Source organism: Aotus nancymaae, unplaced genomic scaffold, assembly GCF_030222135.1.
Source record: "Aotus nancymaae isolate 86718 unplaced genomic scaffold, 86718_ANA_hifiasm-v0.15.2.pri h1tg000016l, whole genome shotgun sequence".
In the NCBI taxonomy this organism is placed as follows: Eukaryota; Metazoa; Chordata; class Mammalia; order Primates; family Aotidae; genus Aotus; species Aotus nancymaae.
The window spans coordinates 78,575,366-78,592,202 of NW_026988428.1; the positions used below are offsets into that span (position 1 = coordinate 78,575,366).

Consider the following 16,837-nt stretch of genomic DNA (forward strand, 5'->3'; position numbering starts at 1 on the left):
AAAAATAAACGGATTTAAAAAAAAATCTTGCTCTCTTTTAAATTGAAAATCTTGGAGTGACAAAGAAACGAAACAAAGAAATTTTTTAAAAAACCAAGAAGAGTGTTTGCCTACATCAACATTATTGCTACTTTTAAGATCCACAGACATCATATTTTGCTGCTGCTTCTCTCCTTTTCTCTCCATAAGACTTTAGTCAGATGTATTGGAGAGAAGAAAAGAGAAATATATTTTATTTTTCCCTAAAATTCATATTCAGTTTTATTTTTTGTTACTCTTCTCAGGATGCCATTCTATTACGCGCCAAATTTTGCATGTCCATTTTATCCTCTTTTTCCCATTAGAATGATACTGCATTTTTCTGATGTGAGGGCAGCATGTTGTTCCCATTTCCTTCCTTCGTGGCTGAAGCTTGACCTAATTTCTTCATCTATGTATTAAAATCCTGCAGGGTTCTAAGCACAGACAGCATGAAACACACATCTAACTTCATAGTGGGCTTCTTTGCATGATTTGAAAAGCACTTCCAAATCAGCTAAAAGGAGCTTAAAAATGTTGCAACAGAAAATATTATTTTTTCTTTGGGGCCACAAACTTTGATTGAAGAGGAGAAGGAAACAAAATTTGACCTACCGAGAGTGGGATCATATTCCCAGATGAACCGTTTGGTCAGAAATCTCACTACAAGAGCTGTGGAAGAAAAGAGCAACATTTCAAAACATAATTTGTTAATTTGCTTAGCATGCCTGTGTTTTTAAGGAAAGCAAAATGTTTCATACGACCCTATACGTGCTTTATATTTCCTTGGTATAAAAACCTAACAAATTTTTAATGTTTATTCAAGTAGTTTTCCAATTTTATATTATGGCCTAAAAACTGTTGTAATATTTTAATGGGTTTATTGTGCATTAGTCAACAATTAGATTTATTGCTTTAGTCACAAGGTTAAAAACAAAACTATAATGTGAAAATGCTCATATATAAAATTTTCAGCAAAATGATGAATTCAGATATAAAGGTCACAATACAGGTATCCGAAGTTTGAATATTAATACGGATTGGGAAAGGCAAGTTTAAAATGTGGTAATTCATAGTGTAATGAAAGATCACTAGCAGGTAATTTGCATTTAAAAAAGTAAATATGAAAAATTAAGGATTTTTATTAGAGATCCATTAAAATTTGTCAAAAGTAGCACTGATAGATTGCAGTCAGAGTCAGGTTCTGGAACTTTTTTGCATGATCTCCTCAATCCTCACTTTATCTTTATGAGGCAGGCACTATGATAATTCCCATTTTTCAGATTAGAAAACTGAGGCTCTGAGGGGTTAACTCATTTAACTAAGCTTATCTAGTTAGTTAGTGGGCTGGTAAGGATTTGAATCTAGGAAGTCTGTAACTAATCCATTGTACCAAACTGAATTTAAGTCGTAGACCATCTGGATAATATTTAATTGGAAGATGGGTTGGAGTAAAGTGCTCAAATTTGTGGACTTCACTGTCCTTGTAAATTGATGAGACATATACCAAACATTTTATTTGTAGTATAGTTTAAAACAGTAGTTTTAAATTAAGAGAGGAAAAAAAAAATTTGGATGAGGATGTCACCGGCACTTAAAAAATGGAATGAAAGCATTGGATTCTTTTCCTGAAAAAATATACATACACACAATTTGGCATATGATTTAGCAGGCTCGCGAGCCTTCCATAGACCCTTGATGGTCTCCCTGGGATCCCGCTGGCCTTAATGAAAGAATCATTGTCTACATATTTTACAGTTTCAAAATACCCATTAGTGTATTTTTATTTTTACTGAAATGCCTTGAATGTAGGAGCCAAAAGATAATCCTTGAAGAAATAAAACTAGTTAATGGAAGGTCACAGTCAGTCTTTGCCTATTCTCACTTTTAGGAACAACAAAGGCATAACCTCCTTCTGTAAAGTCTCATATGAGAGATGGTAGTGAAAACTGCAGCGAGGACTTTGCAAAACAGAGCACAACGTGGCTTCATGACTTGGGGCTGGAGATGGAAAGTAGCAATGTTCTTTGTAATTACAGAGTGTGAGGCTGAATTCGAGCCAAAATATTTGCAGTGCCTAAAGTAGCAAGGTCACTGCCCCTGTAATACTTCCCACAGTGACTGTACTTGTGGTCTTATCTGCAGTCTCCCGAGTCTGTCACTGTTCACCCTCTTGAGACTGAGATTTATTTTTATGTGCAGGATGCAGTAAGCAGCAGACATGTTTTTTCTTTTTTACAATTAGCAACATTAATAAACATAACAGCTTGTGGGATTTAAATAGTTCCATCTTTTGTTAGACTATGTAGTTTTTTTGTTTTTGTCTTTTGAGACGGAGTCTCGCTCTGTGGCCAGGCTGGAGTGGAGTGGCACAATCTCTGCACACTGCAATCTTCGCCTCCCAGGTTCAAGTGATTTTCCTGCCTCAGCCTTCCCAGTAGCTGGGATTACAGGAGCGTGCCACCACACTCAGCTAATTTTTGTAATTTTAGTAGAGACGAGGTTTCACCATGTTGGCCAGGATGGTCTCGATCTCCTGACCTTGTGATCTACAAGCCTCAGACTTCCAAAGTGCTGGGCTTAACAAGCCTGAGCCACTGCGCCCGGCCAGACTACCTAGTTTTAACACTAAATGCCATAACCTAGAAAAACTAATTATCTGTCTTCATTAAAAAATGAGCTTAACTTTTTACATGAGTGAAGTTTATAGTTCTTCAATTTCGAAACCATTTTAATTTGAATCATTTCTCAAAATCTTTAAAAAATGTAGTAGACACTCCGTCGGCTTTCCGAACCAAAGATACTGAGCATAATTGAATCATTTGTAAATGCCTGAATCTCAGTTAAGAAACTTGGCTATTGCCTGTGCAGTTATGTAGCAATATTTTCTGAAGCTGTAGAGTGGATGAGGTAAAATGATGCTAGAGTGCTAGAGTTTTTGAGCGTATATGTATATGAATATTCAAAAACTCAAAAAAGTTATATATTAACTTATATATAAATAATATTCAAAACAGTTGTATAATTTATTAAATTTAAATAATAAATATTCAAAATAATTATTTTATTAAATTGAAATAATTTTTATCCAAAACTTATGCAATTTACATTTAATAAATTTATTAAACTATTAATAAATTAATAAATTATTTTAACGATAATTTGTTAAAATGGGTATTATAAACATTGACCTAATTTCCTTTGACTCCCTGCCCTCTCCATCCCAGTATCTTGAGCAAAGTTTGTCTTTTGAAGTAAAATGGTGTTATTGATTATCTTTACTGCTACCAGAGTCTGATTTAAGGCCTTGTTTCTCCAGAAGTTTTAATGTTCGACATATTTGATTGATAGTTACTGTTGAGTCTCTGCCTTCTGAAATATTTTATTTTCTTCCCATTGCCTTGACAACCCATATCTTTCCACTAAACAAGCCAAGCATGTCCAATGGCTAATTTAGGGAAGAATATTTTCCTCCTTTTGCCTAATTTACAACCTACTTGGCTAATTCTTCATCATCTGAGTTCTGTTTAGTATTACTGGTACAATGAATTTCATGATTATTAATGAAAGTTGGTTTCTAACAAAATGGAAAATTCAGTAAGAATAATTTAATCCAAGAAAATATTTTAAAAAGTCACTTAATGTAATGATTCAGTGGCATGATACTCCATTCATAAGTAAGAGCTAAAAGGTAAAACTGTTAAATTAAAATAGTCATGTTATTTCTAAAAATTAACCAATTTATGCTACTTACTCAAAATAATTCCTGACATCATTATCAAGAAGTGGGCATCAGCAGTGCCAGATTTAGCGTCAGAATAATATTTTAAAATGAAAATTAATTAGATATGATCTGTACAACAAATCAGCTTCAGCAAGAAATAAATTCTTCAAGGTAAATGAAAACTAACACACATGCTATTCCTTATTTAAGAGTCATATTCAAGAGCAATTCACGCAAAACTTTCAAATGTTGCCTTTCAGTATCATACATGAAAACTATGTCATTACTTTTCTTTATAGAATTCATAAAGTAACTTGATTAACAATGTATATAATGCAATTTTTTCTAAGCTACTTAAGTATATGTAACCTCCTAAACAGTTGTGATTGTTGTACTTTTCTATAGGTCTCCAGCTTTACAGCTATTGCTATATAACAAATCCACCCCCAAAACTCTGTAGCATACAGTAAGTATTTATTACAGAAAAAAATTGGAAAAGTGTTTTCAGCTGGAAAAATTATTATATATTTATGGGACTAGGGTGAGTTGATTGCTTTGGAAAAATATAACTAAAAGTGTTTAAAATGGCCAGGACAGAATTTTTTTAAGTTAGGAAAAGAATTTCTGCTCCAATTAAAAGTGCTTCAAGGAATACTACTCATCACCTGCACATCATGAATACCTTTTGAATTTTGTCTATAATCCTGGTAACACACCCCAAAAAGACTCTTGATTTAATATATGCTCTACAACAGTGCAACATTCATATAATAATGAGAAGTTACTATGGATGCATATTAAGTGTTTTATATCATTTTCATTCGTAACCTGCAGTACCTTCACAAAAAATACATAGTTACTTTTAAGCTGTAGGATCAGGTACCTTTAAAATACTTTTTAATGGACTTCTACAAGAGTTTGTCAAGTTTGGGACAATTCTGTCACGAACAGTTTCAAATGTTTTGTTAAAAACAGTAATTTGTGTTATATAAAGAGAAGGCAAATGTGGACAATACCAGCACAACTTGAGTCCATTATGGGTTGTGATATGTATATTTAACACTTGTTATCTGAATTATTTTTCCTATGTTGATTTATAACCAAAGAATTAGAAATGTTAAAGCTTAAAAACTACATGAAGAAATTACAATAAACTTACATAGTATCCTAGGTATGAAACTTTTCAAAGTTGGGATGCCTCCAGGAGATAGAGTAGCTCTCTTCATTTCTCCTCCTTTTTCATTTCATTATAGTACTTAACAGTAGAGCTACTTGACCTTACCTTGACCAGCAAAAATCAGGAGGCAATGATGTAATTACCAAGCCCATAAGGGTTGTAGAATCAACACTAAATTGCTTCCAGTTTGACTTTTATGATCTATGGTTAAAATGTCATAATAAATAAAGCAAGTGTTTAAAAAATAATGGAAAAGAGAAGAATAAAGGATTTAAGACAACATGGGAACTGTTTTCTCATTAAGCACGACCTCAATTTAAATAACATCATAAAAATTATAATGGGAAAAAGTTAAAAAGTAATGCAGTAGTGTTATTATCCACATTCATTTAGCGTGCACACTACTAGGTTAGATATTGTGGTAAATATTTACACGTGTATCTTTACTCTTCAGTTCCTTATAGTATGGAATATGTGGATATGGATATGGATACAATGTATGTATATCGATGAAGAAATTGAAGCTCAAATTGTTTACCTTTCTTCCGAAGATGTGGGCCTACTCTTTTCCAGCCTCGGGATCCACATTCTCTTTTTACAGATGAGGCCTTTGCTACCAGGGAGCTTAAGAGTCTTACTGGTGTATTCCTCTATGGTTTAAACTTTAATTTGAAAAATTCCATGGAGAATGTTGTATATACCTTAATGTACATACATTTTTACACAAACATTCTTCCATTTGAAAAAAAACGCATGAGATTTCTTCCTTAGTGGAGAAAATATCCATGACCAGAAACCATGGCAACACAGAAAGAAAACATGAATTTCAAGAAGCAAGAAGAAACTTTTAGATAAATAAGATTTTTGTTTTTCTCCTGAAAAGGTCTTTAAGGATGCTGCAGATGAGGGAAACAAGTATCTGAAGATGTAGGTAATTAAGTAGTACGCGAAAAGCAAATATTTCCTTATGAGTTTCCTCACTTGTTAACAATACAAATTAGCATATCGGGAACCATTTAAGGCAGTGAGGAAGTCAGCAAAGAAACTGAGATACGGTTCTTATTTATAAAGTGTCGAAAGTTTGCACCTTTGAATATCCCAGGAAAAATATAAAGATATGTTGGTAATTTTGAATATTATCCAATTGAAGTCCTGTTATGATACCTAGGATTGTTATTGCAAGGACTGGGTAAAAGGGAAGCCAAATTGAGGTGAGCTGAACTCACTTGGGTGCCTCACAGGGAGCAAAATTTGTGTTTTCCAGAAAAACTCTAGTAGATAAAATAGAAGTAATATGTATGATGTGTCAGCCTTATAACAGTTTGTGTTCCAGCTTAGGGACAACAACTAGCAACAACAATGCAGTGGGTCTCCTAAATAGGAGGAATTCAGCTCCACCTTCTTCCCTCCCTCACCTGCACCTCAAGCAACCTTCTGTCCAATCAAGCCTCCAAATCGAATTTTCCAATTCCCTGTCCCCTGTGGTTCTTCATACATTGTTCCTGGGTCTTTCTTTGATCACCAGCCCTCAAGTCCATGTTCTGTTTTTCAGCAGTCCTTCCTTTCTTTTCTGTGACTGTTCTGGCCTCTCCAAGAAATATGGGCCACTGTGCCTCAGATGGAGGTGTGAAGTATGAGATCTCAGCACCGAGTGAGACCCGGCCTAGAAAGCCACATGGGGACTACGACAGCTCATTGAAGCTTCATCTTCACAGTTGTTGGTGATGGCTGAGACCAAGATAATGCCAGTTTGGAATACTGGAGCCCTTAGTCAAAGGGGTTGAAAAACTATTTCTGAACTGAAGAACTGTACTAGAAGGGAATGGAAATGAGTTGGATTGGAAATAAGATGTCAAAAAAAACCCTCAGAAAATTGTGTGACTTGAAATGTCCAATCTTAAAAAAGAAGCTCAGAGCAAAGATGTGTGCTCAAAAACTAGATTTCAGATATATTTGCTGATAATTGAATGCAATGATTTTCAAATGCTTCTCCATCTTGATCTCCTATCAAATCTTCCTTTCTCCACATATGTGACTTTCACACACATTCATTTAGTCAATAAATATGTGCAAAGCACCAAAGAAAGCAAGACTGAAAGGATGCCCTAGGCAAGATATTAGAAATGACTTTATATTAAAGCTAAGCTATGAGCTGAGTCTTAGAAGATTGAAGCTCACTATTTTAGGAAGAGCATTTCAAGCAGAAAGAAAAGTCCAAAACACAAGAGAGCTAGTCCAGTTAGGAATCACATGTTGTTAAGGGTGGGTAGAGTGGCACGTGGGAGGAGCTGTGTTGGTGGTGGGGGGTCAGGTTATGAGGTTCTTTAGAGCCCAGACTATGAAGAAGCTCATATGCCACATTAAGGAGCTTGGGTTTTACTCTGAAGCTTTTGAGCATACAGTGGTTCTGAGTATGAGAATGGCTCAATTTGATTTGGTCATCTTGGGGACTGTTCATTGATTAGAGGGGGAGAGTTAGGGAGAGAGATTAGTGCAAAGACTCCATATGAAAGAAAAGTCTGGAGTTAGCATTATTATCTGAGGCAGAATATATAGGGAAACAAATTAAAAATGATGTTGGACTTAACATTAATGAAAACCTCGTGTAGAGAATGACCATCCATTCCTTCATCCATCCTTTATTCTGTCATTCATCTGCCTATCTATCAATCATACATACATAATTCTTGAATGTCTATCATGCCCCAGGTACTGTGCTAGGCACTGTCCCGCAAGCAGTGGGCATCAAAGCCTGAAGTTGGAGGGAGTGATCCTTGCCAGAGTGCCACCTTCTAGTGGGTGGTGGTATGCAATGGGCATTGTTAAGATGTTCCAGACAGACAGTTTAAGTAGAAGAGGACTTAACTAAGAATTCCATTTTCAAATTCATCTCATGGTGGCCTCTCTTGCTTTTTATGTTCTCCTCCATCTAAACTCCTCAAATGTTTTAGCTAAACTAAAAAAGTTAACAGATGAAGCTAGAAGACAAATATCTCTTCATATAGTGATTGTTTCTGAAGGAGCCCTCTCCCTTACCCCTTATTTCAACAGTCCCCTTTTTCTACTCCCTGTGAAGGTCAAAATTAATTGACATTGAAAAAAAAAGGAACCATTTGGCTTTACAAAAATAAAATTGTGCAATTTAATGGAAATCTAAAATGACTGCTGTATAAAATGCATGCTTTATAATGCCAGAAGTTAAAATGAGAAGTAAATTAGTTCCAGATGGGGGTCTAGGGATTGCTTTTAAATTACTGTGCTCGCTTAAGCCTGAAAATTTTTACTTGTCTTGCATCCTCACAAAAATATCACTGAGAACACGTCAGTTCTCTGTACAAAGCGTTTCTTAAGGCTAAGTGGTATAATCTCCAAGAATTATTAGGGAAACACTTTTGTTTTTGAAAATCGAGCCTGGGAGTCTAACTTCAGTGCATCTCAAGTTCTGAAAATTGACTTTATTTTTTTTAACTTGGGAATGGTAAGGTAAAGGTTAATTTGATCCTGGTAGTTTGCTTTTAGGCTGACACATGATGAGGAGAAAAATGACAAAATCATTGCTTTTAATTCCTGAAATGTTTGATAAGCAGTAGAGATATTGGAATGCTTAAAAAGAATGCAAAATCAAGAAAAATGTTAATTTTCTATAAAAAATTAACTTGTATAATTGAATGGCTGCATTTCAAATCTAAATTAAAAGTAAAAACAAGAGAAAATAAATTTTGGAATATGGTATTCAACTGATTTGATTTTATCTTTTTGTTTTTGTCTTAATAAATCAAAAGCTATGGGTTTTGGGTTCAAGATTTCAAACCAGTTTTATATAAGTTGATAAGTATTATTTCTGTTAATTTAAAAAGTGATGATTAAGAAATAAATTACTAAATTTCCCAAGCCAGTGCTTTTAATTTAATAACTTACATTTCATACCAAAGCATCATGTTAAACAGAATTATTTGTAATGTATTACGCGTTTTGTTAAGTTGTTAAGGGATTTGGATATAAAATTTAGATTTTTAATTTTCGCTTTTTTTGGAAAAAGAAATACATATGGTGTTAATACCTAAATTTTTTACTACACTTATATTTCTAGGCCACATAAGACATTGACAACTGAAAACATTTAGACTTTATTGTGGGCGTAAAAGTGACTCAGGGTGACTAAGTATCCCAGAGAAGCAGAGGACTATTTGGCATAATCCTCACTGGGTGATCTGCTTTATACAGATCTGAGAATCTTACAAGTGACTCTCTTCATGACATCCTTTACTCTGACTGATCTGGCTTCCTGTCCATATGGACACATACAATTTGAATAGGCTGTGCCTATGGATTCTAGTCCAGGGGAAAAACCTCTAACAGTAGGGTGTCTCCACTGCAGCCCAACACCACTCCCATGGCTACCTTTATACCCCATAAGAAGACAGGAAGCCTTAAACATATGGAGAACCAGGGCCTGGTGAGAAAAGGGTGTGAGTGAGAGGAATTATGGGTGTCTGAGGTGGAAAAACACCCCCGTTATGAAGCGCTTATAAGCCAGCTGAAGAAATTCCAGTTATGCTTAGGATGCTGGGAAGCCATTAAGGTATTATAAACCAAAATATGACATGGTCATCTTTTTGTTTTTTAAAGGTCACTGCTGTTTCATTGCCAAGATGAACTAGGAGGATGAAAGTAAGACTGGAGACAAAAGGCCTAGTTAGAAATCTATTCTAGTACTACAAAAGGAAAGAAAGTAGTACTGAAAGGTTTCCCTTTCACTCCTACTGTTAGTAAATGTGTCCAGTAGTAATCGGAAATATACAGTATGTGACCTATTCAGACTAGCTTCTTTTACTTTGCAGTGCACATTTAAGGTTCATCCATGCCATTGCCTGGATTGATCATTTATTTCCTTTTATTGCTCAATATTCTATTGTATGGATATACCACAGTTTGTTTATCCAGTAACTAAATGAGGAACATCTTGGTTGCTCCCAGTTTTTGGCAATTATGTTTTGGCAATAAAGATTTGCATACAGGTATTTGCATAGACATAAGTCATCAAATCAGTTGGGTAAAGATTTAGATGCATGATGGCTGGATTATGGTAAGACTCTGTTTAGTTTTGTAAGAAACTGCCAAACTATTTTCCAAACCGGCTGTACCATTTTGCATTCCCACCAGTAACGAATGAGAGCTCCCATTATTCTACATCCTTCTCAGCATTAGAATATAGCTTTGTCAGGTTTTTTGCTTTGGATTTTAGCCATTCTAATAATTGTATTGGTATCTTGTTGTTTTAACTTGTCATTCTCTAATTACACATGATATTGGGAATATTTTCATGTGATTATTTCCTATCTGTATATCTTCTTTGGTGGGGTATCTGTTAGATTTTTTGCTGTATTTAATGAATGAGACTTGATTTTTTTAGAGCAATTTTAGGTTCATAGCGAAATTGAGCAGAAAACACACAGAGTTTCCATATATTCCCTGCCCCACACACGCATACCCTCCCCCACTAGTCATATCACACTAATGTGGTAACTTTTTTAACAATTGATGAATCTATATTGATACATTATTATTGCTCAACATCCGTAGTGTTTATTATGGCTCACTTTTGGGGTTGTATATTCTGTGGATTTTGATGTATATATATAATGACATGTAACTACGATTACAGTAGCATATAGAATAGTTTCCCACTGTCTAAAAGTTCTCTGTGTTCTGCCTCTTCATCCCTCTCTTCCCCCTAAATCTTAACCACCTCTGATCTTTCACTGTCTCCGTAGTGCTGCCTTTTCCAGAATGCCATACAGTTGGATCACGCAGTGTGAAGCCTTTTCAGACTGCCTTCTTTCACTTAGTAATATACATTCAAGGTCCCTCCATGTTTTTTCACTGCTTGATAGCTCCTTTCTGTTTAGTGCTGAATAACATTCCATTGTCTGATGTACCACAGTTTATTTATTTGTTCATTTACTGTAGAATGTCTTAGTTGCTTCCAAGATTTGGCAATTATGAATAAAAGTTCTACAAATATCCACATGCAGGTTTTTGTAGGGACATACATTTTCAAACAGTTTGGGTAAACATCAAGGAGTTTGATTCCTGAATCATATAGCAAGAGTACCTTTAGATTTTAGTAAGAAATTGCCAAACTGTCTTCCAAAGCAGCTACATCACTTTTGATCCCCACCAACAACTGAGAGGTTTTATTTGCTCCACATCCTCACCAGCATTTGGTGCTGTCAGTGTTTTGCATTTTGAACATTCTAATAGCTGTGTAGTTGTATCTCACTGCTGTTTTCATTTGCAATTCCTAAATGATACATGATGTTGAGAATCTTTTCATATGTTTATTTGGCATCTGTATATCTTTTATGGTGAGGTGTCTTTTCAGATGATTTACGCACTGTTTTAGTTGAGGTTTTTTTTTTTTTATTGTTGAATTGTAGAAGTTCTTTGCATATTTTAAATCACAGTCCTTTATCAAATATGTCTTCTGCAAATATTTTCTCCTAGTCTGTCGCTTATCATTCTCTAGACAGTGTTTTTTTTTCACAAAGTGCTTGATTTTAATGATCTGTTTAGAAATTATTTCTTTCATGCATCATGCCTTCGTGTTGTATAAAAAAGTCATCACCATACCCAAGGTCACACAGATTTTCTCCTGTTATCTTCCAGGAGTTTTGTAGTTTTACAATTTACATGTAGGTCTGTGTCTCATTTTGAGTTAATTTTTGTGACTGGTGTAATATCTATACCCAGGTTCATTTCTTTTTCTTTTTTTTTTTTTTGCATGTAAATGTGCAGTTGTTCTGACATCATTTGTCAAAAAGACTATATTTTCTCCATTCTATCATCTTTGCTTCTTTACCAAATTTGACATTATTTGTGTGGGTCTATTTCAGATTTCACTATTCTGTTCCATTGATATATTTGTCTATTTTTTTCACCAGTATTATACCATCTTCTGATTACCGTAGCTTTATTAAACTTGGAGTCAGTCCTCTGAAAGTCCTTCTCCTTTAATATTGTTTTATCTCTTCTGGATCATTTGCCTTTCCATATAAACTTTTCATTTTTATTTTATTTTATTTTATTTGTTTTGAGATGGAGTCTCACTCTGTTGCCCAGGCTGGAGTGCAGTAGCATGATTTTGGCTCACTGCAACCTCCACCTCCTGGGTTCCAACGATCCTCCTGCTTCAGCCTCCCAAGTAGCTGGGATGACAGGCATGCACCACCATGCCCTAATTTTTATATTTTTGGTAGAGATGGAGTTTCACCATGTTGGCCAGCCTGTTCTCAAACTCCTGACCTCAAGTGATCTGCCCGCCTCAGCATCCCAAAGTGCTGGGATTACAGGCATGAGCCACCATGCCCAGCCTCCATATAAACTTTAGAATCAATTTGTTGATATCCACAATACAATTTGCTGAAATTTTGATATCAATTGCATTGAATCTGTAGACCAAATTAGGGAAGAACTGATATCTTGACAACGCTGATTCTTTCTACACATGAACATGAACTATTTCACCACTTACTTAGTTTTTCTTTAATTTCTCTTATCAGAATTATGTAGTTTTCCCCATAGAGGTCTTGCACATATTTTTGTTAGATTTGTCGCTAAATATTTCATCTTGTACTGACGTAAATTGTAGAATTTTTTAAATTTCAACATTTGTTCCACTAGTTCTTTGCTGGTATATAGGAAACTGATGGACCTGTATCCTGTAATCTTTCCATATTTGCTTATCTAATCTGGGAGTTTTTTGTCTTTTTAAATTTTCTGCATAGATGATCACATAATTTGTCAACAAACACAGTTAATGTTTTTCTTCCCAATTTGTATTTTCCTTTTTGTCTTATTCCATCGGCTAGGACAAGAATTATGATGTCAAATAGGACTGTAAATCAAATGAGTCATTCTTGCTTTGTTACTGATCTTAGAGAGAAAGCACTTGGTTTTTCACCTTTAAGTGTAATGTTAGGTATAAATTTTTTGTAAAATGTTCCTTATCAAGTTGAGAAAGTTCTCTATTCCTAGTTTGCTAAAAATTTTTATCATTAATGGGTGTTAGATTTTGTCAGATGCTTTTTCTGTATCAGTTGGTACGACCATGTGATTTTTCATTCTTTAGCAAACTTGATTTGATAAATGTTATTAATTAATTTTTGAATGTCAACCAGTCTTGCATATTTGGAATAAATCCCAGTTGGTCATGGCATATACATCTTTTTATACATTGTGAGATTCAATTTGTTAGTATTTTGTTGAAGATTTTTGCGTTTATGTTCATGTGTGATATTGGTCTATAGTAATGGCATTGCCTGCTTTGGTATCAGAATAACACTGGCTTCATGGAATGAGTTAGGACATATTCCCTTTGCTTCTATTTTCTGGAAGAAATTATAGAGAGTTGCTATGATTTTTTGCTTAAATGTTTGATAGAACTCACCAGTGAACCAATCTGGGCATGGAACTTTCTGTTTTGGGGCGTTATTGATTATTGATTATTTAACTTCTTTAATAGGTATATGCCTGTTCTGATTGTCTATTTCTTCTTGTGTGAGTTTGGCAGATTCTGTCTTTCAAGGAATTTGTTTATTTCATCTAGGTTATAAAATTTGTGGGCTGAAAGTATTTGCCCATGTAGTTTTCCTTTATTATCCTTTTAATGCCCATGAGCTCTGTCTTGATATCTATTCCCTCTCTTATTTCTGCTGTTAGTAATTTGTATCTTCTTTTTCTTGGCCTGGCTAGAAGCTTGTCAATTTTATTGATCTTTTCAAAGAGTTAATGTTTAGTTTTGCTACTTTTTCTATAGATTTTCTATTTTCAATTACACTGACTTCTGCTCTAGTTTTTCTTTTCTTCTGTTTATGTTTAATTCACTGTTCTATGTCTAGTGTCCTAAGGGGTAAGCTTATATTATTGATTTTAGATCTTTATTCCTTTTTAATACATGAATTCAATGCTATAGATTTTTCTTTAATCACTGATTTTCGTGTATGCCACAAATTTTGGTAAGTTACATTTTTACTTTCACTTAGTTCAAATTATTTTAAATTTCTCAAGATTTCTTCTTTCACCCATGTGTTATTTAGAAGTGCGTTATTGAGTCTCCAAGTATGTTGGCATTTTTCCAGTGATCTTTCTGTCATTGATTTCTAGCTTAATTCCACTGTGGTCTGAGAACATACTTTGTATGATTTATATTCTCTTAAATTTGTTGAGGTGTTTTTATGACCTAGAACATGATCTATCTTGTGAATGTTCTGTGTAAGCTGAAGAAGAAAAAAATGTGTGTTTTGCTGTCATTGGATGAATCAGTCTATAGATGTCAATTATATCCACTTGATTTATTGTGCTATTGAGTTGAACTGTGTCCTTACTGATTTTCTACCTGCTGGATCTGTCTATTTCTGATAGCAAGGTGTTGAACTCTCCAGCTATAATAGTGGATTCATCTGTTTCTCCTCCTTAAAGTTCCATCAAGTTTTACCTCATACATTTGGATGCTCTGTTTTTAGGCCCATATATATTAAATATTATTATGACTTATTGGAGAATTAACTCTTTTATCATTGTGTAATGTTCCTTTTAATCCATGATAATTTTCTTTCTCTGAAGTTTGTTCTGTCTGCTATTAATATAGCTATTCCATTTTTCTTTTTATTGGCATTATCATCTTTCTCTATCCCTTTAGTTTTAATCTATATGTCTTTATATTTAAAATATGTTTTATATTAGATGCACTCTGACAATATCTTTCAATTGATGTATTTAGATCACTGATGTTTAAAGTGATTACTGATATATGAAATTAATATCTATCATATTTGTTATGTTTTCTATTCATTGACTTTCTTCTTTGTTTCTATTTTTTGTCTTTTACTTTTCCTACGTTTTTCGGTTTTATCTGAGCATTTTATTTGATTCTATCTCCTCTCTTTTTTAATTATATTAATTTTACTTATTTTTTTTTACTTTGTTTAGTAGTTGCCCTGGAGTTTGCAATATAAATTTACAACTAATCCAAGTCCATTTTCAAATAACACTACACCACTTTATGGGTAGAGTAATACCTTATAGCAATGAAATAATCCTAATGCCTCCCTCGTGTCTATTGTATCTTTGTTGTCATTCATTCAACTTGTACATAAGCTATTATAAATACATTGTTTCCTTTATTACACTGAACAAACTGTTATTTGCTGGATAAATTAAGAGTAAGAAAAATATAACTTTTAATTTTACCTTTAAAGTAACCTTCGTCTGTAATGCTCTTTCTTTCTTTAGGTACAATCCAGTTTCTGAGTTATATCATTCCCCTTCTCTGAAGAATGTAATGTATCACTTTTTTAAATATATATATTTTATTGCACTTTAGGTTCTGGAGTACATGTGCAGAACATGCAGGATTGTTGCATAGGTACATACATGGCAATGTGGTTTGCTGCCTCATCCCCCCATCACCTATATCTGGCATTTCTCCCCATGTTATCCCTCCCCAACCTCTCTATCCTCCACCGTCCCTCCTGTGTTCCCCCATAACAGACCCCAGTGTGTGATGCTCTCCTCCCTGTGTCCATATGTTCTCATTGTTCAACATCCACCTATGAGTGAGAACATGCAGTGTTTGATTTTCTGTTCTTGTGTCAGTGGCTGAGAATGATGGTTTCCAGATTCATCCATGTCCTCACAAAGGACACAAACTCATCATTTTTTATGACTGCATAGTATTCCATGGTGTATATGTGCCACATTTTCTTTGTCCAGTCTATCATCGATGGACATTTGGGTTGGTTTCAGGTCTTTGCTATTGTAAACAATGCCACAATGAACTTAAAGTGTGCATGTGTCTTTATAATAGAATGATTTATAGTCCTTTGGATATATACCCAGTAATGGGATTGCTGGGTCAAATGGAATTTCTCTTTCTAGGTCCTTAAGGAATTGCCACAGTCTTCCACATGGTTGAACTAATTTACACTCCACCAACAATGTAAAAGTGTTCTTATTTCTCCACATCCTCTCCAGCATCTGTTGTCTCCAGATTTTTAAATAATTGCCATTCTAACTGGCATGAGATGGTATCTCAATGTGGTTTTGATTTGCATTGCTCTAGTGACCAGTGATGATGAGCATTTTTTCATGTTTGTTGGCTTCATATATGTCTTCTTCTGAAAAGTGTCTGTCCATATCCTTTGCCCACTTTTGAATGGGTTTGTTTGTTTTCTTCTTGTAAATCTGTTTCCGTTCTTTGCAGATTCTGGATATTAGCTCTTTGTCAGATGGGTAGATTGCAAAAATCTTTTTCCATTCTGTTGGTTGCTTGTTCACTCTAATGATTGTTTTTCCTTACTGTACAGAAGCTCTGGAGATTAATTAGATCCCATTTGTCTATTTTGGCTTTTGTTGCCAATGCTTTTTGTGTTTTAGTTATGAAGTCCTTGCCTATGCCTATGTCCTGAATGGTTTTGCCTAGGTTTTCTTCTAGGGTGTTTATGTAGTTAGGTCTTATGTTTAAGTCTTTAATCCATCTGGAGTTAATTTTAGTGTAAGGTGACGGGATGGGGTCCAGTTTCTGCTTTCTGCACATGGCTAGCCAGTTTTCCCAACACCATTTATTATACAGGGAATCATTTCCCCATTGCTTGTTTTTGTGAGGTTTGTCAAAGATCAGATGGTTGTAGATGTGTGGTGTTGCCTTCGAGGCCTCTGTTCTGTTCCATTGGTCTATATCTCTGTTTTGGTACCAGTACCATGCTGTTTTGATTACTGTAGTCTTGTAGCATAGTTTGAAGTCAGGTAGCGTGATGCCTTCAGTTTTGCTCTTTTTGCTTAGGATTGTCTTGACTATGTGGGCTCGCTTTTGATTCTGTATGAAGTTTAAGGTGTTTTTTTCCAGTTCTATGACGAGG

At 34.6% G+C, this 16,837-nt stretch overlaps 1 protein-coding gene across 1 annotated transcript in view; it reads right to left on the minus strand.

The window, feature by feature from the left end:
- The window catches only part of RERG (RAS like estrogen regulated growth inhibitor), a 119,551-nt gene that overhangs the window by 14,047 nt on the left and 88,667 nt on the right, over positions 1-16,837 (minus strand). The window contains exon 3 of the mRNA XM_012447679.2: positions 634-690. Coding sequence (XP_012303102.1) covers positions 634-690 — 57 coding nt within the window. The remainder of the gene's footprint in view (positions 1-633; positions 691-16,837) is intronic.